Source organism: Amblyomma maculatum, chromosome 10 (assembly GCF_055883805.1).
Source record: "Amblyomma maculatum isolate TAMU_Amacu chromosome 10, ASM5588380v1, whole genome shotgun sequence".
Classification (NCBI taxonomy): domain Eukaryota; kingdom Metazoa; phylum Arthropoda; class Arachnida; order Ixodida; family Ixodidae; genus Amblyomma; species Amblyomma maculatum.
In genome coordinates, this window is record NC_139353.1 from 121,537,078 (window position 1) to 121,563,256 (window position 26,179).

The following is a 26,179-nucleotide window of genomic DNA, read 5'->3' on the forward strand; positions in this document are numbered from 1 at the left end:
GATACGAAATTCAAAGGGAGACGAAAATTTTCGTATCACCAAAAAACGAGCAAAATCCGTTTTCAAGCCTTCCAACAGGTACGAAATATTTATTTTCGTTGAAAGAAATCGCGTATATCCTTCTGCACCTTCTTTTCCGCGAGAAAAATTGGGCCGCTGTCTTCTCCCGCACAGACTCGGAGGTCATGGCGCGCCGCAGAACATCGATGGCGTGCATCGTTTCTGCTGCCGTCGGCGGTGGGTCATCAACGCTTTGGCCATCGTCATCTTCGTCACTGCATGGAATGCCAGGCTGTGATAACGCTTCCTCTGCAATATCTTCAACCGTGCGGAGACCACAGGTGGCGAGGTCGTCGTCCGCGGTGACGAAATCGTCGACGCAACAGTCGACGTCAAGTTGATTCCAGACATCGATGGGAATCGGGTCTGGCACTTGCGAGGCAGTGGCCACAGCGGATTTGAAAACCCCGCACTTCGCGAAACAATTGGCGATGGTCGTAGGAATGACGCGATCCCAGGCAATTGCAAGAAAATGCACAGCATCCAGAAGAGTGATCTGGAGATTCGCGTCCTTCCTTTCAATCTTCGCGAGGAGGCGGCGCACCAACAAAGCTTTGAAATGGTGCTTAACATTCCTTATAATCCCAGCATCCAGTGGTTGCAAATGACTTGTTGCGTTCGGGGGCAGGAACACCACCTTAACACTCTGTAGTGTCATTTGTTTTGGATGGGCGGTGCACTGGTCCAGCAGCAGAACTATTTTTCTGTTGTGGCAAGACATCTTGCGGTCGAGGTACGTGACGAATTCCATAAACAAAGAAGACGTCATCCGTGCTTTTTTGTTCGCCTTGTAGACGCAGGGCAATTGACCGGCTGCCTTAAAGCATCGGGGCTTTTGATATTTGCCAATCACTGTCAGTGGCATCTTTTCCGATCCGTCGGCGTTGCAACAAAACAAAACAGTGATCCGCTGTTTGCTCTTTTGTTCGCCCCGGCAGGCATCGCCTTTAAAACACAAACTTTTTTCGGGCTGGAGATTGTAAAACAGCCCTGCTTCATCTACATTAAAAACATCACGTGCCTCATATCCCGCTATGTAAGACGGCAGTGTGGTTGTCATCCAGTCTTCGGCGGAGGCGTCGACTTTTTTTCCTTCGCCACAAACGGTCTTGTAGGAAAGATTATGATGCATCTTGAACCGGTGAATCCATCCACCGGAGGCCTGAAAGTCATCAATTCCAAGTGTGAGTGCGATGCCCGCTGCCTTCTCACGAAGCACTTTTCCGTCGATGTTGATGCCGGCCGCCATGACCTCTCTGAACCACGTTAGAAGAACCTCTTCCAACTTCACATGGTGGGCAGTTTTGGCTTCTTTAGTATTCATCGCGAAGTGCTGCAGATTCTGCATAATTTGGTCGCGCTGACCAACGATCGTTGACAGCGGCAGGCCTAGCTCCTTGGCCATGTCAGTGCACCTTTTCTTGGGCTCTTTGTCCACCTTATTTAAAAGGTCAGCGCCTTTCTCTTCCGTGACATTGCAGTATGATGTACCTTTTCGCGTTGCCGAGATGATCACAAACGACGCGCTATCAACGCGTTGTCAGCCTCAACAAACGAGAAAACGAAGCAACGTATTGCCGCTGCAGCAGAGACTCCGGAAAGCGGAAGAGTGTGGCCTACAGGGCAGCGGAGAAATGTGGAGAGGGCCGCTAGGCCGTGCGCACAACACCAATAGCAGAAAGCAACAACAAGATAGAAAAAAAAAATGTGGGGCGAGGGGAGAGAAAGGAAAGAGAGCAGGAGGGGGGGGGGTGGGGGGGGGGAAGCAAGATATCGCCGCCTTCCTTCGCCAACTTCGCTGCTGCCGCGGGTTGCCAAGCCGGTTTTTTCCCCGCTGTATTTTTTTTTTCTTCTTTCGCGCGCGTGTGCGTGATTCCTGCTATCAGTGCTGCGCCGCTGCGCACGCTTTTTTCGCTGTGCGTGTGTGCGTGGGCCTCGACCGGTCGTGATACCGAAGTTCGTATCACCCGTAGCGAAAAGAAAAAGTGTTCGGAACATCCAATTTTTTGCCCACTGAACGCAATGCAATTCGGCCGGGGAAATTTATGAATTCGTATCACACCTAATTTCGTATCAGCCGAGTTCGTACCACTGAGATTCTACTGTAGTATTATCTAGTGCCCATACCTAATCTTCCTATACTGCTGGCGTCGTGAACCTAATGCGGGGCCCAAAGGGCACAGCTAGCACAGGGAGAGCAGCGGCACTCTTGCCTTTGCAGCAGCACATCTCTAATGCCAGTGCCGAGTCTTCATGCTTTTCTTGTGCCAAAAAAGCTTTCATTTTGGTTTCTTTTTGCTTCATCTCCTCGGAAGTGCTATGCAGATGCCCGAGTGCATCTGCACAGGCGGGGCATGTTGGCTGACAAAACTCATCTAAAACAACTGATGTGTGCATCTCAGACACATTTTCTTCGCAGTGACTCTACGTAAAACCAAAGAACGGCCTCACCCTCTTTATCTTATCCAAGAGTTCATCTTAACTGAATTCATTCTTATGGAAGTCTGCTGTAATACAGGACGGCAGAAAGCTGGAAAAGAGGTAGCAATACAGAATAGCTTTAAATAACTAGCCTCTCATGTTTCCTGTGGCGAGCTACTGATGAGGAATGTACAATGGAACTAAGGCTGGCTGCGTACGTGCGGTACCTTCTTACAAGGTGATGCAGATGCATGTGCCTCGGCAGATGTGTCACAGAGCTTTTGCTTTTTGGGACAGTGCTTGCACAAATAGGCCTAACAAATAGGCCTAACATAGGCCTAACATGAAGTAACAGCTGAGCAGGGAACTAGCAGGCAGTTAGTCCTGTGGCAGAATCTGTGCAACCTCGAGTGGCCACCATGTTACCATGAAATTACACAAAAAGTGTGGCAGTTGATGGACTGCTCCTCATGTGTCCACGTGCAGTCCCTTGTGGCAGATGGGGTCCCCCTGGAGAGCTTCCCGGCCTCTCTGGAGCTGCCGCCTGAGTCCAGTCCTTACCCGGTTAAGCTGCTGGGTACCCCCCGGGCCACAGGGCAGCTGCGACTTCTGGGTACAGTCAGACAGGTCATGCATGAATTTTGTGCACCAGCTTACACAAGCTGCCCTACTTGGTAAGCTGCTGGTGTCTACACGGTGCATAGGAACAGCAAGGGCAGAGAAGAGCCCACTGTGTGTGGTGTCCCCCTTCTCTATGCCAATGGTGATTTGAGTTTAATAGAAAAGGAGTAACTTGGCTTTCAAGCATCAGGGCAAACTTTTTACTGCATTAGCAGTTACCTACCTACCTTGTTTCATACTCTTTCTTCAACTCACTTAATACGTAGTGCAATAAATAGCACATTTGAAGTTATCCTTTGTATGAAAGGCTACTTTATTTGTTGTTTTCATCTACCATACATGTAGACATGCATAGCATAAGTTAAAACAAATTTTCTAGTCTTTTCATGTTCAGCTTGTCTTGGAGGGAGCCTGCTGAGCGTTTCAGTAAAGTACGCTTGTGAAATTTTTTGATGGTATGAGTTTGATCACTAGGACGATCAAAATCTTCCCACTTATGCCCCTTTCGGTGCTCCAGTGATGTCAGTACTCATTCAGTCAAGTCACAGGCATTGTGTTTTGCATGCAGGCTACAGCACATGTGTCCTCGGCGTGCACAGCCAATGCACGCTGGTACAGCCGCCACCACCAGTAACTGTGGTGGCTCCCCTGCCACTGCTCGAGGCCACCGCCAACCTGCCCCTCGCACCCGACTTCGCCACTGTAGGGGACGCAGCACATGTGGTCAACAACTATGCGCTCACCCTGTATGCCGGTGAGAGGTGAGCGCCCTTGGAAACCGTGTTATAAGAATCACACCGCTTGTGACTGGGGCGGTGGCTGCAGGGCCGTGTGACCTGTGCAGTTTCTAACACGTATCAGCACCAGTGGTATTGAAGCGAAATTTTCAATATGCCATGCATCAGCCAAGGTTAACCTGTCTGGCCCCTTGACCTTCAAAGAGGTGGAGTGATCTTATGTAGGGTTCGTATTTTGAGTTTGCGTCATTATCGAAAGTGTCGCTATCTCCCTGACCTCAAGTCACCTGATTGTGGAAACACTGAAACCAGAACCAAACTGACATCCAGTTCCGGCATTTCCATCAATTAGTTGACTCAAGGTCAGGGAGATAGCGACACTTTCGATAATGACGCAAACTCGGAATACGAGCCTAGGTGCCCATCCTTCTGTGGTGTCCACCCAAATGTAAACTGTGTCTTCCTTTCCCCAAAACCTTGTTTAAAGAAAAATGTGAAAAAAAAAATTGTGGATAGAAAAAGGTGGTGTCACAGGAGAGCGTTCTCCCTATTTCAAACCGCCTAACCATTCATAACCATGATGAGCACAGCTTTAGTTTGTGTCACTAGTTTGAAGCCATGCTGAAACCCCCACAACTTTGAGGAGACACCCTACTGTCATGGCGAGTGGACTTGATTTAGTATGGCCATTGGTTGTACAGCTAGTTTCTGCTTGGTTTCACCGGTCCCCTCTTGTGGTTTGTGTATGCCTGGGTGTGCTGCTCTAAAGAAAGGAAGCTCCGCTCAATAATTCAGCCCGAGTGAAAGTGGCAATGATGCTGAGACACAAGGTCATTGGAGGCTTAAAATGACCCTTGTGGCCTCTTGATGTGTCCAGAGTTCCACTGTGGTCTGCTTCTTGGCTATTGTTAAAAGGACAGTTTTTCAACTTGTGAATGCACGTGCACCGCAAGTAATTCTGCGTATACTACCTGTAACCTTCAGTAATGGGCATATATCGCAGTTCGTACTGCACCTGCATTTGTTTGTGTTTCATGCGATGTATACTAATGTTCGAGGCATGGGAGGCAGTGGTAGCAATACCAAGATCAGTGAGAGTAAATTTCTGTGAAGCCGCACCCCCTTCCCCCACCCTTCCCTTTTTCAAGGCTTTCTCGTCTCCTAGGGAGCTCATGTAACCTAGCTTTGTTTGGCTACTCACTCCACCCTTCAGGGTGCTTTCTGGCAGAATTGTTCTCTGTTCTTACATGCCTGGCACAGCTTTTGGTGCTGCAGCATAAATAGGCGAGCGCCCTTTTTTAGTGCATAGCACTACTAGCCGCAATCACGGATTTCGCCGATGTCTGTCCAAAGCCGCTCGCTCTCTCTCTTCGTGAACTTGAAGTAGAGAAAGAGAAGGTGGCGACGCTGCGGCTCAGAATTGAGGAGGCGGAGCGGCCGCATAGCTGCAGCAGTAGCTGCTCTCTCTTTGTCCATTCATTTCTCCGTGAACTTGAAGAGGAAGAAGGGAAAGTGGCGACGCCCACATCACACGACTCAACACTGAGGGGGCAGAGCAGCTGCATAGATGCACCCAATGAGATTAGACTGTGAGAGAGGGGCATGTCAGTTGCAGACATGGTGGTCGTCACTGAGGCAGCGTTTCACAAGCCTGTGTTACTCCGCAGTGAGCGGTTGCTTGTCACTCGCGCATCCTGAACTTCGGCCTTCAGCATCTCTCCCCTCACATCAGTCACTCCTCATCCTTCACGGACGGCAGACGTGCACGCGCGGTGCTCCCAGGACCGCTTGCTGCGTCGTGAAGCTGCTTGTGCTTACCTCCGTGCCTTAACTGGCGCTCGCCTTCAAGCGTGTTTCCCGCTCTCTTTCTCTCCCCCTATGATCCCACCTCAGACCTTTCGGCCGTAGAGCTGTGCCTGTAAAGAGGTACATTGTGCCTGTTTTCGTTCATTTCTGAAGATGGTGTGAAAAAAGCTGAGGACGCGGCTGCATCGCGCGTTTGCTTCGCGTCGCAATGGATAAAGCCGGCCTCTCAGGCACTGCTGCGCAGGTTCGCCGTGCTTGACGTGATGAAGTACAGCTTAAGCAGTGCTACGCATCTACATCGCATTTGATTAACTATGCAAATCGGCCGTAATTTTTTTTCCACCTCGTCACGCATGCTTGGCATTCACATGGTTCGGTTTTGTGACGCAGGCGCCAGTGCGAGCTGACGCTGACCAACTCGGGTGCCGAGCCCATTGAGATGCTGGAGCTAAGCCTGCAGACCAAGCTGGATCGAGGTGGGTTGCCTCATTGGGATTGATGGCTGACGTTTGCTGGCCTCATAACAGGGTGTGAGACTGACAAGGCTCTCTGTCAAGCAGGGGCGCAATTTCATGCCTAAAAGTAGAAGTAATTTTTCACTTGCATTTAATTTTTGAGGCGAAAGCCTTAATAGGTTATGTCATATGTCGCCAAAAATTAGACCAAAATGGTAGTTCGTGGTGCTCTTTGTGACAACAGAATTAATGAAAGTGAAAACAGAAGTAGTGATAACTTGATTAGTGAATATGAATTATAGTCTGATACAACTTAAGAGCAGAGTGAAAAGTATCCATCAAAGGAGGCCTTCCATCCAGTAGCGTGGACCGGTTCCTGTGATGGGGTGGTTAATCACGTAGCACGAAATAGTACTGAATACTATATTCGAGGACAACATTCTGTGGCTCTGCTGAGAAGACCCGGCAGGAAAGAGAATGTGCCAGGCTTTTGTCCCCATTCCATGAAGAATGGACCCTACCAACCGTCTCTGCAACTCCCCCTTGAGACCCCCGCGTCCCTACTCTGAACAATACGCACCACGGCACAGCAACAAAGGTGCGTCTCTTACCTTTTCTGCCTGGGTTCCACTGTAGCGATGCAGAATAAGCTGCCTACGAGATTAACGGCAACAATTGCGATCAACGTCATTGGATGGAGGGAGGGTATTTGCCGCTTCATTCTTGAGCTGCATCCGACTGTAGTAAAATTGATTTAGTGATAAGGAAATTAGTGAAATGGAAGTCAGTGATAAGGATGCTAGTAGTAACGAAATTAGTGACAAGAAAATCAATGATAAGGAAATTAGTTACCTGCTACAGTCAAATCCCGATATAACGAATCCCGCGGGACCACAAAAAATCATTCGTTATTTTGAAATATCGTTGTAATGAAAAATCTGCTATTATAAGCCAGTGGTCAAACCTAGGTATGAAAATGACGTACCTTTGCAGTAGGCACGTGTGTAGACAAGCAAAACCTCAAGTGAAAAGGTTGCACTAACTCCAAAGCTCATTTATTTGAAGAAATCAATTATTTTCTTCTGCCGCGTGCAGCAAACACGACCGCACACTACATTACACCACTACTAGCCTCTATACCACTACAGCACATACACCTTCCGCTTTGCGGAACACTTCATTGCGTGCGTGACTGCACCGAGCGATAAAAGTACAAACTTTGTCCATGTGAAAAAAAAAAAAAAAAAAAAAAAAACATTCGAGTTTTTTATGACCCCATCTTCAATGCTCCCTGAGCTTTGAAAATCTTGTCTCGGTCTTTCATAATGATCGCGGCAGTCGATGGGGCACTGCTAGCTGTGTGTAGAGGCCGAATCGCTTTTTCCATGCGTCGATTTTTTGCAGTGAAAGCAGCTGCGTTCATATTTTCTTGGCACTTCGCTGGCTAATATCATTGCCAATCTCGCACAAACTTCGCAATAAGATAACCTGCAGCACAAAAGAAAAGGAAAAAAAAATCCGGCCCGCACGCGCGAATGCACGAACGACTGAGCCACGTATGGCACACAACACAGGAAGAAAAAAATCGCAGGCAGCTAGGCCTGCTGGCTACTGCGTAAGAAACCATAGCTTCATGATGGCACCAGGAGCTGGTCCTAGATGTTTTGATGATGATAACTACAGCCCACGGACCATACACACAGAAACGGCGGTTTCTGTTTCGTTTCACGCGAGAGTTGCAAGCTGTGGCTCTGTTAATTTTAGCCAAATTCGTAATACTGATGTTCCAAAATTATAGAAGAAATAAAATATGTTTGTTATTCTGAAATATACGCTATTTTGGAATTCGTAATTCCGAAATAGTTTTACATTGAAAACATAGCAAATCTGCCGGGGATTCTTAAAAAATTCGTTAATTTGAAAGGTTCGTTAATGTGGTGTTCGTAGTAACGAGATTTCACTGTACTAAGAAGTAGTGAAAATGTACTCAGCCAGCACAAAATTTGAATTGTAATAGACACGAACACAGTGAAACCTTACTATCACATTCCGATTCAGTTCAGCATTGAAACTGAGAAAAGTATTCTGTGGGTTTTTCTAGGTATGTTGGTCTTCAGGCACAGAATTTTATTATTTAATCTTACAGACTTAAAGGGGTGTAGATGAAATGCACGCTCTGCAACCAGGCTGATGCATGTTCAGTGGCCCTGTAGTTACTGTTCAGTTTACCTCGATGCAGTCAGCGTCGTGAGCTGTTATGAGTGTTATGAGTCAGCTGTTATGATTGTGGATAGCAAGGGATTAGGCGGTGACTACCATAGAAGGCCATCATGCCCACGAAGGAAGACACGACGCGTCAAGCCGAGGACCCAAAACAAACACCCTTGATTATTTTCACACACATCGTCTAATCAGCATCCAGGCATGGCCAGAGCAGCATAAAACTCTCAGCACTGTTTGGAGGCACTGCACGTAGGCTAGCATTGTGACAAAGGCTGTGACTGCTGGGAGGATGCTGTCAGCTGCATCTGGCTTCTCTAGCTTGACATTGGTCTTCTGTCTGCCGTACCTGTGGCATACTGTGCCCACTGCCTGGCATGATAAAAGCTATCAGCTGTGGAAGCTGTTCTCTACATCATGCTAGAACCTTGCGGGCTTCAAAGCCACAAGCCTTGGTTTCATCCATTTTGTGGTAAAAGGTAATATGAAGGGAAGGGCTGAAAGAACCTCAAGGAGAGCACCTGACCTAGTGTTTCCTTCCATCCGTCATCTTTCACCATGAACATCATGAACAGTAAGCAACTTGGTACTCCGGTGTGAATATTTGATAATTTTAAATACTCATTTGAATAGTACAGCATTCAGTATTTGCTTCGATCCCAGATTTGAAATTGCCAAATATTCGTCTTGAGCAAATACCATTCTGGAACAGCTGGAACTGGAACTGATTTTCCCCGGTGCAGAGTCCGAGCGCAGCCTCATCCAGTGGAGCCCCGAGCGCCTGCAGTCGCAGCTGCCCCTGCAGCCCGGCAGTGCGGCCTCCCTCACCCTTGATGTGCATGGACAGGCACCATTCCTGCTTCCAGGTGAGCATGCACTTTGGGACGTCCACAGCTACAGTTTGTCATTATGCTGGATCATGTCACTGTGGTTCGGCTGCACAAGGTGATGAGATGACACACCCCGTATGTTTTTCAAGCATGACAAATCAGGTTCAGTGATCTCACAGCTGGACGCGAGTGGCTCACTGTTTTTGCGGCCACGTGGTTCAACAAGTTCGGTGAAAAATTTATTTGGGGCGAGACGTGACCTCCCTCTGGGATCCTTTTCGGCAAATTTATTCCATGTGACACCCCAGTTAGACTGGCATCTGATGAACACAGTATATGAAGTATTGTCTTCATCTTCATGTGCAGCTGCATGAAGAAGAGAATAAAGAATGAGCCAGGCTGGCGCACGTGATGGGACAGCCCAGCAGTTTAGCTCTGCCTTGATATCTGTCAGACATTCTTTTCCCTCACGCCCAAGTCCTGGTCCTAAGTGTTAGGCCTACACTGCCCTAAGAGGAAGTTCCACCACCACACTGTTTTGCACCTGCGAAGGAGGCCACAGGAGAGGCCTTATCATTCCCAGCAGGGCGCATACACTCCAGTATGATGAAACTGTGAAGCATTATTGCCATACAGTTTTCACTCAAAAGCAGGTGGCCATTGCCGTGAATTAAACATCCTGTGTTGCGAAGGTTCTTGATTCCTTTTTGGCAGCGGTCCGATGGTTCAACCTTCGAATAGTGCGGACACTTTCTCCATTCTGTTGAAATCCTAGAGAAGTTGGTTCGACTTTATTGAGAAATGAGCGCATCATAGAGCGCATTCTTTTTTTTCATTTTCACACCTTCGTATCATCCACAGTAGTGCAAGAGCAGTTGAAATGTAGAAAACTCTGCCTCTGTAAACAGTACTCGGGCAGGGCAATGTTTCTAATTTGTATCATCCCAAAATTGTGTTTATATCACCGAGATTCTCCTGGAGTGAGCCTATCATTTACTTTGGGCTATACAGAGATGCTCAATCCTTAAAAAAGTCACTTACAAAGCTGAGACTTCTTGTATCAAATATAATTATCATCTTTTTATGTAACTGATATGAACGACCATGGGAGTGCATTATAAAAGCGGTATAATGCATGCTGAATGCATTAGGAAGTAAAGTCCAGGTGTGAATATGTTCAGTGGTGACATGACACCTCTTGAAGATATGTTGAAAATGGAGATGATTTCAAGGCTCCAAATCATTAGTTGCAGTAGACATAGAGAAGAAAAGGAAGGAGGCTCATGGAGACCACTGCTATCATGTGCAGGAGGCCCGGAGGACGGCTCACAGGTGATGGCACCATCGACCAGGGTGAGCAGTTTGTGTTTCACCTTGCCGCATTTTGTCTGTGCCGCCATGCTTGAGCGACAGAACGGCGCAGCTGCAATGATTTAGCCTTGATTTAAACTGTTGTCAAGCTAGTGGAGGGGCCTAGCACGGTCACCACAAGAGTACAGGGCCAGGAGCAGCAAGATGATTGACTGGTGTTCCTTGGTGGCAAGGTAAATTCGTGCAAGCTGCTAGTGTAACCAGTTAGTTTTGCAATTTATTAGACGTTTCAATACATTTGGCAGTGAAGAAAGAGAAAAGCAAGATCCCTCGATTTTAATTTGCTGCTAGCTTAGTTTCAGTGCTGGAACTGATGGATGCAGTTCATAGCAAGTCAGCAGTGTCATCAGCGGATGCAGTTACAGTCAAACTCGGATATATCGAATCCAAAAGGAATCACAAAATAGTTTGTGATGGAAATCGGCTTCAGACACCGCTTGCGATTGTGAAAAGTGACACCGTATTTGTAGCATAACCAACCCACTTGCATAATGAACCCACCCTCCACTTTTGTCACCGAGAATTTAAAAAAAAAAGCGTTAGTCGGTGCCGCGTCCCTCAGTTTCGGCCATTGCATCCACAGCTCATTTATTAGCAGCGAGCTAATATGCTGCACAGCGATAACGGCATGGCATATTAATCTTTTGACTGTGTTTTTGGTGTTAGCTCCTCTGGTGGCGGGGAGCAAACTTGGCAGAGTGCTCTTGATGGCGTGATTGCACAAGCCTGATCCGATTTATCATGCCGTGCTTGGGGCGTGTGGCGTCCAGTGCCACATCATTGGAAAGCGTGATAGCAGCCAATGCCGTTTGTAGCGAACAATGCTAAAGGCTGGTGTCATGATTGCAGCTTACTGCATGCTTTCGTTGATTCACAGATGCGAGGATAGATGACTCTCGCAAGAAAAAAAAAAAAAATCCTGCCGCTTCCTAATGTCCGCAGCTGCCAAGCTTCATCATCATCATCAGCCTGACTATAACCACTGCAGGGCGAAGGCCTCTCCCATATTTCTCCAATTAGCCCGGTTCTGTGCTAGCTGCATCCACTTAACCCCTGCTAACTTCTTGACCTCATCCGCCCACCTAACTTTCTGCCGCCCCCTGCTATGCTTTCCTTCCCTTGGAATCCAGTTTGTTACCCTAAGCAACCGTCGGTTCTCCTGTCTTCGTACTACATGTCCTGCCCATGCCCATTTGTTCTTTTTGATTTCCACTATAATGTCAGTAACTTGAGTTATTTCTCTGACCCAATCTGCATGCTTCCTATCTCTTAATGTTACCCCTACCATTTTTCATTTCATAGCCCTCTGCAAAAGCTTAGACTACACCAAACGTTCAGCACGACGACATACGACTCACGTCACACGTCATCCTTCGTGCACAGAGGGCTTACAACACACACTGAAAAAAACGTCCAACGTTGTCTGCCATGGTGCCACGGGCTGAGCTGGCCTGTCGGTGCATGCGTAGTGCGTGCTGCTACGAACGAAGCCCGGGAAAGGGGAAGGAAGGGGAGAGAAAAAGCTCAGCTTCTCTGCAGAAGAATGAACGCACCCTTGTGCTTCGCTATATTGCGTTGTTTCCCCCCTCCCGCTGCCTTGGCTGCGTCCGTTTCGTAACGCACATGGCTTGCAAACGTCACGTGCTGTCGTGCGGCAAACGATGACCGCAGATGCGTGCTCCTTCGGGGAAAGGGCATGGCGCTGCTCTATACCGATCGTCGCCGAACCGATTCTCTCCGCGTGTGGCTTGAAAACGTTACGCGGTAAATGGGCGAGGGTGATGCGACGTCTTTGAGGAAGGCACACCCTCCTGTGCGTGGTGCAGAGTTCGGTAATCGAATGACTGATGAAATTGAAGTTCGATATACGATGAAGCTTTTCTATGGTTTTTCATGACATATTCCATGAGTTTGATATAACCAAAATTCTTATTATCCGGGTTCTACTGTATTTATTCAAGAAAGCCATCTTTGTCTGGGGAATTGGTACTTCCAAGCTTTGTTTCATGATGCAATAACGAGGATTCTGTAAGCGAAATATTTGTGTGGCTTTTTATTATTGCTTCTTGCACATTTTTCTTGTTAGTCACAATGATTGGTTGGTTGGTTTATGGTGTTTCAGTCCCAAAAGCAACTCAAGCCATGAGAGATGCCATAGTGGAAGGGTATGGAAATTTCAACCACCTGAGGCTGCCACCAGAATGAAAGCGATAACTTGTTGTCACCTGCTGTTGTTCAAGCAGGGTGGGCTTTTATGACAGTCAACATCAGCAGAAAGAGCTTCTAGACTTCATCAGAATCCAAAGTGAAATGAGCATGCAGACCCTGAGCAAGTGAACACAGACTTTGCCCTAACCTTTGTTTATATGTTTGTTTATTCCTCCTTTGCATTACATGAGGAAATTGTTTTTTCAAGGCAAGCAAAGATTGTGAAAAATCATGAAGGTCTTGGATGTAGGCCATCTAGCATACCTTCAGTAGTCTTATCTTGCCATTGTCAACCAAAAAGATTTACTTGGCAAATACTCTAAGAAGGAAACATCTCGGCATGTTTTGTTGCGTGAAGTGCCTCTTTTGGTGCTTTGGTTTCTGTACACTTCTGGGGGGATTTGCCGCAAAGTGTCTGAATTAGATTGAAATTTTCAATTTTTTGTAGGGGTGTGTGAAAATTTGAACTTTCCAATATGAATCATTCATCATGCAGGTTTTCATATAAAATTACTGTGATGCAAGACAGTTTTTGGCAGTTTACTTTTTTTTTTGGGCCCATTCGATATTTCGAGCTTTCTGTTCATTCGGACATTTTTTATTGTTCTGTTGAAGGCTGAATCAATGCTAGTTAACTATATTCAGCAGCGATTTGACAGCTTCACCACGTTTCATTGTTGTTCTTCCAACACAAAAAGGGGCATATGAAGTCATGTATAAAATTTATACAGGATTTTTGCAGTTCTAATCTAATTTAGTTCGCAAAAATCGTGAATTCTGAAATAAGCAAGGTGAACAACGTTTGCTATTTTCCTAATTTTTCATTTTTTTTTTCACTTGCCAGATATGTTTGATATTCAGTTCGATATTTGAAGGCATTATTCCCCATATTTTATCCTTTTTGTGTTAGAAAATTTCAATAGTACTTGCACACTCCTAGTTTGTCGTAATACTGAAAGTGATTTGATCTTAGTTGACTTCATTGCCTGCAAACCCTTGTGGGGTCTGTCCTGGCTGATCATATACTGTCATGGAATGTGCAGTCTATGCCATCATTATGTAGAACGCTCACGCAGCTCATTGTCCGCCACACAAGTTCACTGATGCTCACAGCCACTAGTTGCTATGGGTAGTGTTTCCATGCAAGTACATAGACCCAAAGTTGATGCAGACCTTATGGGCACATCCAGTGTGGCTTGCAGCATGCAGAGTGCAGTTGCGGTTGCTGCCAGTCTGAAGGGTAGGCATTTCTGCAATATCTGTCGCGGAATATTGAACCGCTCTAACACATTAAATAGCTTAACAAAATGTGTAGATGCGCAACATGGTACATAGATTTTGGGAGAAATTGTAGCATAAATTAGACACGCACACGGAAAGGCTGAAGAAGACTGAAGAGAAGTGCTCAGACAAACGACAAACACACACTGGTCTGGGAACGCCGTTGACATGCAGCAGTTTCCACCGAATGCAGCCAGTGTGGCCGTGTGAGCCGGAGCTAGCAGCAGATGTTAACAGCAGTATTTTGACCTGTCCTTAACTTGTCACTTTCAGCTGGCCAAAAATTTGTTTTTGGTAGGCATTTAAAAGGCGTGTTTTTTTTGGAGCATTAGCCTATCATTTTTTTGTTTGGTTTGGTTTGTGGGGTTTAACGACCCAAAGCGACTCGGGCTATAGGAGACGTCGTAGTGGTGAGGTCCGGAAATTTCGACCACCTGGGGTTAAAGTCTTTAACGTGCACTGACATCTCACAGCACACGGGCGCCTAGCTTTTCGTCACCATCAGAAAGCAGCCGCTGAGGCCGGGATTCCATCCCGCATCCTAGGGAATAGTAGTCGAGAGCTGTAACCACTGCGCCACCCCGGCAGGGCTAACCTATCATTTTTGTTTGGCCAGGCTACAAGCTTGACCACTGCGGGCCTTACTCTTGGGAACAAAGGAACAACACGTGCTGACAACAAACAGGCATTTATTGCTGCAATAACAACAACGCCAGCTAGCAATAAAACACGTTAATGAATACAGGTCGTCTGACTCACCAGCAAGGGTATACAGGCGAATGTTTGCCCGTGCTAGGGCAGAGGATAAACTCCAAGGCCGGACAGGGCGAGCAGGCGGGAAAAGTCCCGCGAAGTCTTCGCCTCATCGGCTACTGCGGAGTCGCGCGAGGATGCGTCTGCTTGCGTCGAGTTCCCCAGCTGAAGAGAGCTGGCTTTGTCCGCGTGCGCGGTGACATGATCAGGGGTGGCGCTTGTGCCGCCGTGACGCTGGTGCTATCTCTGGATAGTTAATGTTAATAAGCAATGTTGGCCCCATTCCGCAACAGCGAGAGTAACTACTGCGGGGGAAAGCCGACCTTAAAGGGGATGATGGGAGATCGTTCCCCACAACTGTAATACATCTCTGATCACTCTCATTAGAGATGAAACTGCCCTCTTAAGGAGTCTGAATTATGGCCTTGGGATGCATTTATTTGTTTTTGTTTTTAGCTTTGTTGGCATTTTGGCTGTTGCGTACCTTAGCACTGTTTTCTCTAGCATGCACGCTGTATTCATGCAGTCTTCGACATGCGTTTTGTAGTTGCATTTAGTGCCTTTCTGGCGTACCCCGTTTGTGTTGTGGTTGCCAATTCTGTGTTCGTTCTAATGGATTACTGCCAACTTTTCCAATCTGTTTGTGCTAACGTATTGGCCTATCTGGACCTGCTTGCTGCCCCGCAAGAAGCAGAAATTGTTGAAGGTCTTCATTGAAAGCATGATGATGTGCAGGTGGTGGAGGTGGTGGTGCAGCTGCGCTACAGTGGGGGTCCTGGCCTAGAGGCACGCTACTGCCGCCAGCTGGGTCTGGCCCTAACCCTCGAGGTGCAGCCGTCACTCATCATCTCCCGATGGGACGTGCTGCCCGCACAGGAGTGCGTGCTTCCTCTCTGCCTTTCATTCATTTTAACAAGGCGGGGGTTTACTGTCAAACTATTGGTCTAACATTTTGCATTAATGCTTTGACTCATTACGTGCACTGTTGTGTGCAAAAGCGAGCCCGCAGCTTTGTAGTGAGTTCATTGCACTTCACAGTGATTTATTTGCTTCGGATGAATGTCGCTTTCTTTAAGTCGAAAATGAGGTGCTTTTTATTTTTTATGCTATGCAGTAAAACCTTGTTGATGTGTTTAATAAAAATTGCAAAAAGAACGTATCTGCTGGGAAAACTTGTGAATGAGGCTGCCAGATTCTTAAATATATAACTGCTGAAAGAAGTGTGAAAGCAGTTATCCACACGTTCGGTACAAAACTGTAGGTTATTTTATGGCATAAGATAAACAACTCTTTTTTAGTGTTTGCAGAAGTCAGTCTGCACATTTGTTGTCTACAGTGCTGACAAGATTTAGAAATGAAGGTGGCAGCAATGGCAAGCCGGAGTCGCTTCGCGGTTGTTTCTCTTCATCTCCCCTTGCACCATTGCGCTATGGAGAAGCCATTGTGATGGCTGACTTATGATGCTGCATTTCCCAGACCCAGTCACATTTATGTATAGCTCATAGTTGCAGATCTGAAATGTTTGAACTCTGCTACAAAGGCACTGCAAAGAAGCTTCCCCATTTTTCTCAATTTATCTTAATGGGAATGGCCCTCTCAAGTTTCTGAAATGCTTGGGGCCTACCCCTAAAGCATTGCTATGAAGCTGCTCTGCTTTATTTTTTTTCTTACCGTGTCTCAGCCCTCTCACATTTGCTTTTTTTGGAGTGAAGCTTCACTCTTTTGCACCTGGGAAAACTGCAGAGAAGCCACCATGGTGGGCGAGCTCCCCTCCACCTATGCTCTCCACCTCTTCTCATCGTGTGGCCCTAGGTTCAGGCTGCTCATATGTTAGCACACGTGCGGTTGGTCATTAAACATACGGTGCAACCAGAACGAGCCAAAATTTATAACACAGTCTAAGCAGAAGAACTACGTTATTCAGAAAACTATTACTAAAAAAAAGATGGCTTACCCTTCTACAGTCGAACCTGGATATTTCGAACTCGAAGGGGATCGCGAAATAGTTCAATATATCGATAATTCAATATACAGAAATTGGCTTGGGACGGCACTTACGATGCGAAAAGACGATACTGTATTTGTCGCGTAATCAACTCACTCGCATAATGAACCCACCCTCCACTTTTGCACGTGAGAATTTGGAAAAAGAAAGCGTTAAGGCCAGCTCGCTCACATGCAAGCGATTAAGCGATCTCAGCGACGAGCGGCAGCGACAGAGCAAAAAATTTCCAACTTGTTGGAACTGCGTCCCTCTGCCTGTCGTACGAGCCACCGCTGCAGCTCAAAACAAGGTTTCTGTGTTTGCCGCGGCAGAAATTGCCAGCGTTATTGCTTGGATGTCGCACTCCGTTTCGGTGGTCTCATCCAAAGCTCGTTTCTTGGCAGCGTGCCAAGATGCTGCGCAGTGATAACGTCGCGGCGTGTTTATCATTTGATAGCTCCTGCTGTGGCAGGGAGCAAACTTGGCAGACTGCCCGTGAATGCTTGATTGCACAAGCCTGGTTCGATTTATCACGCCGCACTTGGGGCGGGCGTAGTCTACTGCCACAAAATCATTGGAAAGCGTGATAAAGTAGCTGCAAATGCTGTTTGAAGCGAAAAATGCATAAAGCCGGTGTCATGATTGCAGCTGACCGTGTGCTTTCGTTGATTCATGCATGCAAGAATAACTCCCGCAAAAAGAAAAAGAAAAAAAAAGCTGCTTCCTAACGTCATATCTTACGCTACGCCGCGCGTACAGCACAACCAATAAGAACTAACGACTCTCGCAAAAAAAAAAGATATATCTGCCGCTTCTTAACTTCCGCAGGCGCCATAGCCACGTCAGCCGCCGCGCGCAGAGGGTTCGCAACACATGCCGGAGAAAGCGTTCGACGTTCTGTCTGAAAACAGGCTGAGCTGGCTTAGCGCATGCGTAGCACGTGCTACTGCAAACGAAGGCCGGGAAAGAGGAAGGAGAGAGATAGCTCGGCAAAAGAAGAGGCACACCCTTGAGCTTCGCTCTATCGCGTTTTTTCCCTCTCGTTCCCGCCGGTTCTCTCTGGTTCATTCATGCACATGGCTTGCAAACGTCACGTGCTGGCGCGCGGGAAACGATAACTGCAGATGCGCGCGTCTTTAAGGAATGGGCGCGGCGCTGCCCTAGCCGAACTGTCCCCTCTCATTCCTTCCACGCGTGGCTTGAAAACGTCACGCGGCAAACTGCCGAGGGTGATGCGATCGTCATTGGGGAAGGCACACTTTCTAGTGCGTGGTGCGGAGTTCGATATATCGAACGGCCGGTGAAATTGAGTTCGATATATGACGCGGCTTTCCTATACTTTTACATGGGATTTTCAAGGGGATATTCCGTGAGTTCGATATAACCAAAATTCGATATATCCGGGTTCGACTGTATGACATTTTTTACTGTCCACTATTTTGAACATATGATCTTGGAAACCATATGATTCAGGAGCTTATGAACATAGGATGGACAGACAGTGTCTGGATAGGGATGGTGGCAAGTGTTACCTTGCCGACTTGCTTAGTGGCTTTTTGTTTATTTCATGATCTTTAATGCTGTCAGCTCTATCCTTGTTTCCTTGCAGGCCCACAGAGTGCCACTTGGTGCTTGACCTCCGCAATGAGACGGAACACGAGCTGGAGCTGCGTGCAGACGACGAGCGGCAGCCGCTGATGCTCGAGGCCAAGGACTCCTGCCGCATCCCCGTCACTGTCCCGAGGTGCACGGCTGACAGGTGGGTTGCCCGGTGCAACAGTGTGGAAGAAACAGTAAATACAGGCCTGCCTGCAAAGTCTCATGGTGCTCGAAAGATTTGATGTTTTGTTTTTTTTGACCCATTTTCACTTGCAGGCCTAATTTTACATGGTACCTATGGTAGTCTTGGGTACTACTAGAAGGCGACCTCAGCAAATAAAGATTTTTAGTGCCCTTGTCTCCTTGTACCCCTGCTGGTATTGCAGCAACTGTACATTTTAGTGTTCTAGCACCCTGCTTTGTGATTAAAGGATCCATGAAAAGGTGTTTACAAAGCTAGAAAACGCGCACGAGCAATAAGTATTCCATCAGTCACCACTGCAACACAAAAAGTTTTGAGCTACCTTTATTAGCACTGAGGATATGGTCGATCGAAAATGATGCTCCGCCTCTCTCACCTCAACTCAGCCCATGCTAGCACGCAAGGAAGAAACGAAGTGAAGAAATTGTTATGGCATCCCATCATGAGTGTTCCACCCGCGTAACTCATGAGCAGCTGAGTGGGCGTGCCGAGCAAGCCCATATCACTTCACATGGGAGGCTTACACGCGGTACGCATGGGAACATGTCGCCCCTATTGGTCATGAGTGGCTGCCAGGAACACTTTTCAATGATTATTTGTAAATTATACTCTCCACACAAAACTTGCAAATTTGACTCTAATATTGATAAGGACCACCCTTATGTATTCCTTGCATCAAAATATTACCGCAGGTATCTTTTCAGGGGCCTTTTGAGTAATTGCACTCGGGAATTGAAATATGCTTTAACAGTTAAAGCAGAAAGGCTTGATTTCATGAGTGCTTTATCGTAAGCTTAATATATATTGCATTCTACAAGGATTGCACCTCTCTTTAAAAAACTTACCACTGCCAGCGTTTTGCGTTCTCATGTGTTGAATTTCTTCTTTTACAAACGAACTCTGAGAAGCTGTCAGAGTGACAAACTAGACAAGCTGGTTTTCAGGGTGCCAGTGCATTTTCTGTTTAAGATTTGTTGTTCTACTGGCATGGTTCTTAATGGTGACAGTCAATTTCCAGGGATGTAATCTGAGACCCACACACTGATTAGCTTTCCCACCAGTATGAGTAGTGTATCCAGATATAGACCTTTGCATTGGGCGAGGAGGTTGTCGAAACGCCTCCTATTTGGACTGTTGCAAACAGGTTCTGCTGCCGTTTTCACCGTGTTGACGTCGGGTGCACACAACAGCCCAGTGAGCAATATGGTAACGCCTAGGAGGCCCTCGTTTGCAAAGGTCTATACATCCGCTAGAGAGGGACAACATTTGCACCCATCATTTTGCAGCTGGCCTTCTGAGGAGGAGGGAGTTGCCCGACTGTCTCGCTTGGAGCCAGCCTGCCGCCAGCATTTGCGAGATGCTGTCAGTCTCCGGTGGTGGCTCATATCCTTGGCTGATTTAAAAACGTCTTTTATTGATGCATTGGCATGAGAATGTTCTCTATCGCAAAACTTCTCTAACCTTAGCAAGTAAAGCTTCGAGGGAAAGGATGCAAAATGGAGAATGGCATTTCGTGCCTTTGAATATTTAGGAATGCATCGCAACCAAGTAGCCCAACACCAAGTCCTCTTGGTAATCAGAGTTGTGGGGTGGGGAGTGTGGAGAGGGATACAGCGTGTCATACTGCGGAAATTAATAGAATGGATTACATCGCCAGCCGGCACACTCAACTTTTCGGGAACAGTGGTTGCACCTTGACTGCAGCTAGATCCATTCAACCATTGTGGTGCCGTGTATGCAGTGGTAATGTCTTTGACCATCATTTTTTTGCTAACACCATTGTTGAACTGTAGCTGTGAGCCATTGGTCACTTGGGGTTCATGGCTGATGTACTAGCGCTTATGCTGCCATTATCCATAACCTGGTCCACAAAAGCCGTACACACTGCCATCACTCTTGAATGGAATGTATGGCATTGTCCAAAATTTTTCAGTCATCATGGTTAGTGCTATGTCACCATCTGTTTCCTCGGCGTTCTTGGCTGTACTAGTCACCTTTAGTGTCTTTATCTAGGTGTTTCTGTGAGGACTTTAAATTGAGCCCTGACGAATGCGATGGCCATTCTCTGTTTGACGACCTCGAGCACACTTGCTGCTATCACTGCCGCCAATTGCTCAGTTCTTTTGTGAATGCAAGTCAGCCCAATAAAGGGTTCATTTGAGCACAGCTCGTCATCTTGTTTCCAGCCTTCAGTATTGCCGCTACCACGTGAGAAATGGTAAAGAACGCCCTGGTGGTCTAAACTAATTCAGAGCTTTTCTTTAAGGCACCCTTTATAGCTTCAGTCTCACCTAAGTATAGTAAAACTTACAATTTACAGTGTTTTTTTTTAAATTGTACTGTTTAGCATGGCTACATTTTTTCCAGTAGCCAAGTACTAAGAGTTTCTCACATTGGACATAACTTTGAGCCCTGTCGCGGTGGTGCAGTGGTAAGAAGGCCGACTACTGTGCTGGAGTACCCGGTTTTAGTCCTGACTGTCGGCAGCTGTGTTTCGATGGAGGCAAAACGGAGAGGTGCCCGTGCGCTGTGGGATGTCAGCGCACGTTGAAAATCCCCAGGTGGTCGAAGTTACTCTGTAGTAAGGAAATACAAAACTGCGCAAAAAAGACGGGACAAGAAGAACAGAGAGGCACACACGATCTCTGTTTCTCTGTTCTTCTTGTCCCATCTTTTTTGCGTAGTTTTGTATTTCCTTACGACATGAACCGACTAGCCCAACATCACATTTTACTTCATTACTCTGTAGCGCTCCACTACACCTATATTCTTCCTGTCTTTCTACTTTCATACCCACCTTCCTTCCTTACAGCACAGTTCAGGTGTCCACAGAAGCAAGTGTGACAGATACTGTGCCTTTCCTTTCCTGTGAACCAATTATTATTATTATAACTTTGACTCTCTTCAGCTGCTCTCTGGCCATAGCATTTTGATGCTGAGCTTGACCACGGGTGACGTAAAACACAGAACCTTGGCTGCAGCAGCTTCACTTTGATGCGTACAGAATTCTAATCTCGTGGTAAAAATATTTCAAGAGTACCGCACCAAAGTTTCTTTTATGGCCCAGTGTATAGCTTTTGGATGTTATAAACACTGTATGTACCATTTGCAACACCTTAGAGTAAACGAAGTAGTGTTTTCTGGGGTCAGCATGTGGCTGAGTGTGGGAGAGCTTTCCTGTGCTTGTGTTTATGCGCTTGACTGTATGGTGCACCCCTCCCTGGAGCGTGGTGGTGAGGCCAGCTTGGATGAGGTGCCTTGGACGCCACACATGCTCGACACCATCCTGCAGTCACCTCTCCAGTGGGGTGAGTGAATTGCTTCTCTCGTATGCTTGCTGCTTGACTGATGAAAAAGAAAATGAGTGGGGGAGGGGGGGAAGAAGATAAATAAGAAAAGATGCCATGACCTTGTCGGCATTACCAAAAAGAAGCATTTGTTCTGTGCCCTCATGAGGCGAGCTTAGTTCAGCCAAGAGGCCAAAGACTGGTTGATAAGTGCGTAGGTTATCAGCAGGTTGGTTTTATTTGTGAAACAAGTGCAGCTAAAAAAAAGGAAAAGGAGAAAGAGTATGAGATAAAGGAATCATATGGGCCAGTATAGGGCCAATTTATTGCTTTCCCCAAATTTGTGGATGTTGCATGCAATGTGCTAGCACACACTTTCTGTGCATGTTAAAGAACCCCAAAGGTCTAAATTTTTGGAGTCCTCCACTACGACATCTCTCATAGTCTGAGTCGCTTTGGGACGTTAACCCCACAAACCAATCAACACACTTCCTGTGTTGGTTGGGAATAGGCGCCCCTACAGGTGCATACAGTGAGTGAAAAGCAACAAGAGATACGGTATTTACTCAAATGTAACACGAGTTTTTTTTATGCATTTTGACTACCCTCGCATTATAATCTAATACTGTGATTTGGCTGGCTAAAGCAACGCTGGGGTGCAGCCATATTGAATCCGCCGCCACTCGTTTTCGGTTTCCATGGTTTTACGATGTTAGGTTGGCAACATGAGCACCAGGGAAGCCAAATCCTAATCCATCCAAAGTCAAAACGTCGTGCTTTTTCTCTGCTCAGAATCACATTGTCCCCTTGATCATGCACTTATTGAGTCTTTTTGCAGTGGATTAGCGTGGTTACTTCTGTTGTTATCACATTTCGCATGATGGCAACGCGCTGTGCATGGTATAAGGCTCGCCTCAAAAAAGCTATTATGATAAAGAAATCGGAAATTTTGCGGCAGCTCAACGGCTAGGATCCACTTTACGTGGGAGGTGATTTTTAAATGTGGGCCTGGCCGCAAAGGCTTCCGAATCATCTGGGAAGACGAGAGTGCAAAGGAAGACTGGGTTTCCGAGAGCTCGACCTCCGATGCCGACAACGAATGAGCGTTTTCGATTAGACTGCAGTGGTCATAATGTCTATTAAAGGTACTTTTTCTTACCTCGTGTTACATTCAGGGTTTTAGCTTTTCCCTCTGGGCAGTATGGAAAGTCGCTGCTCGCGTTACATTTGCGGGCGCATTACATTCGAGTAAATATGGTATGTGTTCTGCACACAGGGTGTTGAATTTTGTGCAAGCACTGAGGGAAAATTGAAATTTACCTTCTTGCTGCAGACTGATGTTATCATAAACTGCTTATTGTTAGGCTCCAAGACTTTCGGAGCTAGCCTGATTAGCTGTTAAAATGCTGGTGATTAAAAATGACGCTCGCCCTCCTCTGCTCTTGGCATTGAAAAATATCACATAGAAAATAGGTTCAGATATTCAGCCTTCCCATGAATACGTCAGACATTTGCACTCAGCGCATTCTGGCAGGTTCCCAATGCATCATTGAATGTGTTTTTAAATAATGAGCCTGCGTTCGATGTCTCACCAGTTATCGTTTTTGCACCATATGTGGCGAGGTGTAGCGATAACGGCCAAGCTCGGAGGCCTGCTCCTCACCACTACGTGACCGGTACTTGTACTGGTCATGTACATGGTCTAAAAAAAGTAGTTCTAAAAGTTGTGACTGCATAGCGATAATTTCACCCATAAATTTTGAGAATCATGGTTCTAAAATGCAATAATGAATTGCCAGCTCCCATCTAAGGAATCATACTTGGAATTTCGAAAAGCATTTCTTCTATGCATTGAATGCATTTTACCAGTGATTTTCAGTACTTTTCATGATCCAGTTAACAGTGCTGCCTTATGTGCTGTGCTAGGAAAGAATGGCTAATCATTTTCTGGCACAGATGTGTGCACTGGATGTTTTCACGGGCTGTTGTTGCCATTGCCGGCAGACATGCTTGCACCTCCATAGGGTAATTAACATAAGAGAAAGCTTTTTTTTTATTCGAGCTCTAAGGCAGGCATCATATCAAAGAGCAGGACTGTAATTTTGTACGTGCTGCTGCTTCCTTGGAAATTGTGTGGGCAGCATAGTTTCTGTAGTGACCTCTTGGAACTCTAACTTTCTCAAATCTTCCCGATGAGCTCATGTGTTACTCTTGCGGAATGTGCAGAGGTGCAGGTGGACGGAAGAGTCCACAGCCCCGAGCAGGAGTACGTGTTCCCAGTCGGGGAGCCCCTGCGCCTGAGCGTGCTGCTTCGAAACGTGTCACGTAAGTCACTGACTGCAGCCTCCTCTGCTCATTGCCATGACAGGGATAGGAAACTTCCTGTGTATGCGATTGTCTAGCAAAATCCATGGCAGTCAGAAGAAAACTAACTAAAGCGCTGTATCGTTTTCATGGCAGTGGTATCCACAACAAAAAAATTCATCCCAAGCCAGAGCTGGCAAAAAAAAGCAGGGTAGCTTCCTAGTGCCTCAAAATGATCCGGCCATCACTGCTGCTTCTAGCGCCACCTGCGTGCAGAGCACCTTCTTCACTTTTAAGCACCTGTTCTCTCCCACTCATCAGATGCAATTTAAGTAGTTGAAAATAACTGGAGTTTCCTACCCTTGGCCACGCCTGCCACAGTGTTGGCTGACTTTCCGTGATTACTTAAGCCTTTATGGCCTCCCCCCCTCAGGTGAAAGCATGACTGCTGTGCTCCGAGATTTATCATCTGTTCCTGATAGTACATCTGTGTTAGGAGTGTGCGAGTATTGAAAATTTCGAATACAAACCTGGAAAAAAAGCCTTCGAATATTGAACATCTCATCAGTGAAAGAAAAAAAAATTGAAAATTAAAAAAATACCGAACACTGTTCGTCTTCTTTGTTTCGGAATTCACGTGTGTTTGCAAATAAAATTAAACTATAATTGCACAGAAGTGTAGAGTTCACTGAATAAAAAATGAAGTATAAATTTTACACAGCACTCTGTAAACTAGTTTTCCTGTACTGGAAGGACCTACACAAAACTGAGTGGAGCTGTCACATCACAGCTGAATGCAGTAAACTCTACTAAATTCAGCCTTCAAGGAACCAGAAAAAATGTCCATCAAATGGGCTTGAAAAGCTGCAGAAAAACATTTGCATCGCAGTAATTTGATCTGATGAGCACTTGCACAATGGATGTCTGCATTTGAGGTAAGACCGAAGTGAGAACAATGTTTTTTCTAGTTTTGTCAAGTGCTTCACTTTGTACACATTGTTGGGTAGGCCCTCTTCATTAAAGGGAAAGGTTCCTCTTTGCAAAATGACCCCGTAACTTTTTTTTTTTTTTTTGAGGATGCTTCACTGCATAGTGTGTGCAGGCAGGCATTGCGGTGAAGCATCTTCAAAAAGCGAAGGACGGTGCTATTTTGTGTTGTTCAATCCCGACCGTCGGCGGCTGTGTTTCGATGGCTGAATTGCACAATGGATGTCTGCATTTGAGGTAAGACCGAAGTGAGAACAATGTTTTTTCTAGTTTTGTCAAGTGCTTCACTTTGTACACATTGTTGGGTAGGCCCTCTTCATTAAAGGGAAAGGTTCCTCTTTGCAAAATGACCCCGTAACTTTTTTTTTTTTTTTTTGAGGATGCTTCACTGCATAGTGTGTGCAGGCAGGCATTGCGGTGAAGCATCTTCAAAAAGCGAAGGACGGTGCTATTTTGTGTTGTTCAATCCCGACCGTCGGCGGCTGTGTTTCGATGGTGGCGAAACAGAGAGGCCCGTGTGATGTCAGTGCCATGTGATGTCAGTGCAGGTCATCCCCAGGTGGTCAAAATTACTCCACAGCCCTCCACTATCGCTCCTCTTTCTCTCTTTCCACTTTCTTTCCCACTTTCCTACCTTCCCTTGGGGAGGTTAGGTGTCCACAGAAACAAGTGTGACAGGTACTGCTTCTTTCCCTTCCTGCGAACCAATTATTAATATTATATTTTGAGTTCTAACTTTTTTTGGTATATTCAAACATTTTCTAATACTATTCAGTAACTGCAAATATAAGCTTTCTGAATATGAATCGAATGCCCCTAATCTGTAATATCCCCTAGAGTCATGTTATGCGAGCATTACAAGGCTTTCAGATGCTTTATGGCTGCCTGGATGCTGCGAGGGGTATGTCTGGCATTACAGCATATAGTATTACAGTGCGAGCTCAACTTCTCGGGGTGCAACTTCGGATTTCGCCTCCCTGCTTCCAAATGGCCTTGAGTGAAGACAGACACTGTGCCTTCATTTCCCCAAAAACAAACTTAAAAAAATATTTT

General features: G+C 46.3%; 1 protein-coding gene across 1 annotated transcript in view; it reads left to right on the forward strand.

The window, feature by feature from the left end:
• Window positions 1-26,179, forward strand: part of brun (trafficking protein particle complex subunit brun) — an 83,723-nt gene that overhangs the window by 51,664 nt on the left and 5,880 nt on the right. The window contains exons 13-22 of the mRNA XM_084580443.1: window positions 2,968-3,094; window positions 3,671-3,863; window positions 6,036-6,121; window positions 9,064-9,186; window positions 10,460-10,503; window positions 15,499-15,641; window positions 18,357-18,506; window positions 19,835-19,930; window positions 21,762-21,856; window positions 24,062-24,160. Coding sequence (XP_084436569.1) covers window positions 2,968-3,094; window positions 3,671-3,863; window positions 6,036-6,121; window positions 9,064-9,186; window positions 10,460-10,503; window positions 15,499-15,641; window positions 18,357-18,506; window positions 19,835-19,930; window positions 21,762-21,856; window positions 24,062-24,160 — 1,156 coding nt within the window. The remainder of the gene's footprint in view (window positions 1-2,967; window positions 3,095-3,670; window positions 3,864-6,035; window positions 6,122-9,063; window positions 9,187-10,459; window positions 10,504-15,498; window positions 15,642-18,356; window positions 18,507-19,834; window positions 19,931-21,761; window positions 21,857-24,061; window positions 24,161-26,179) is intronic.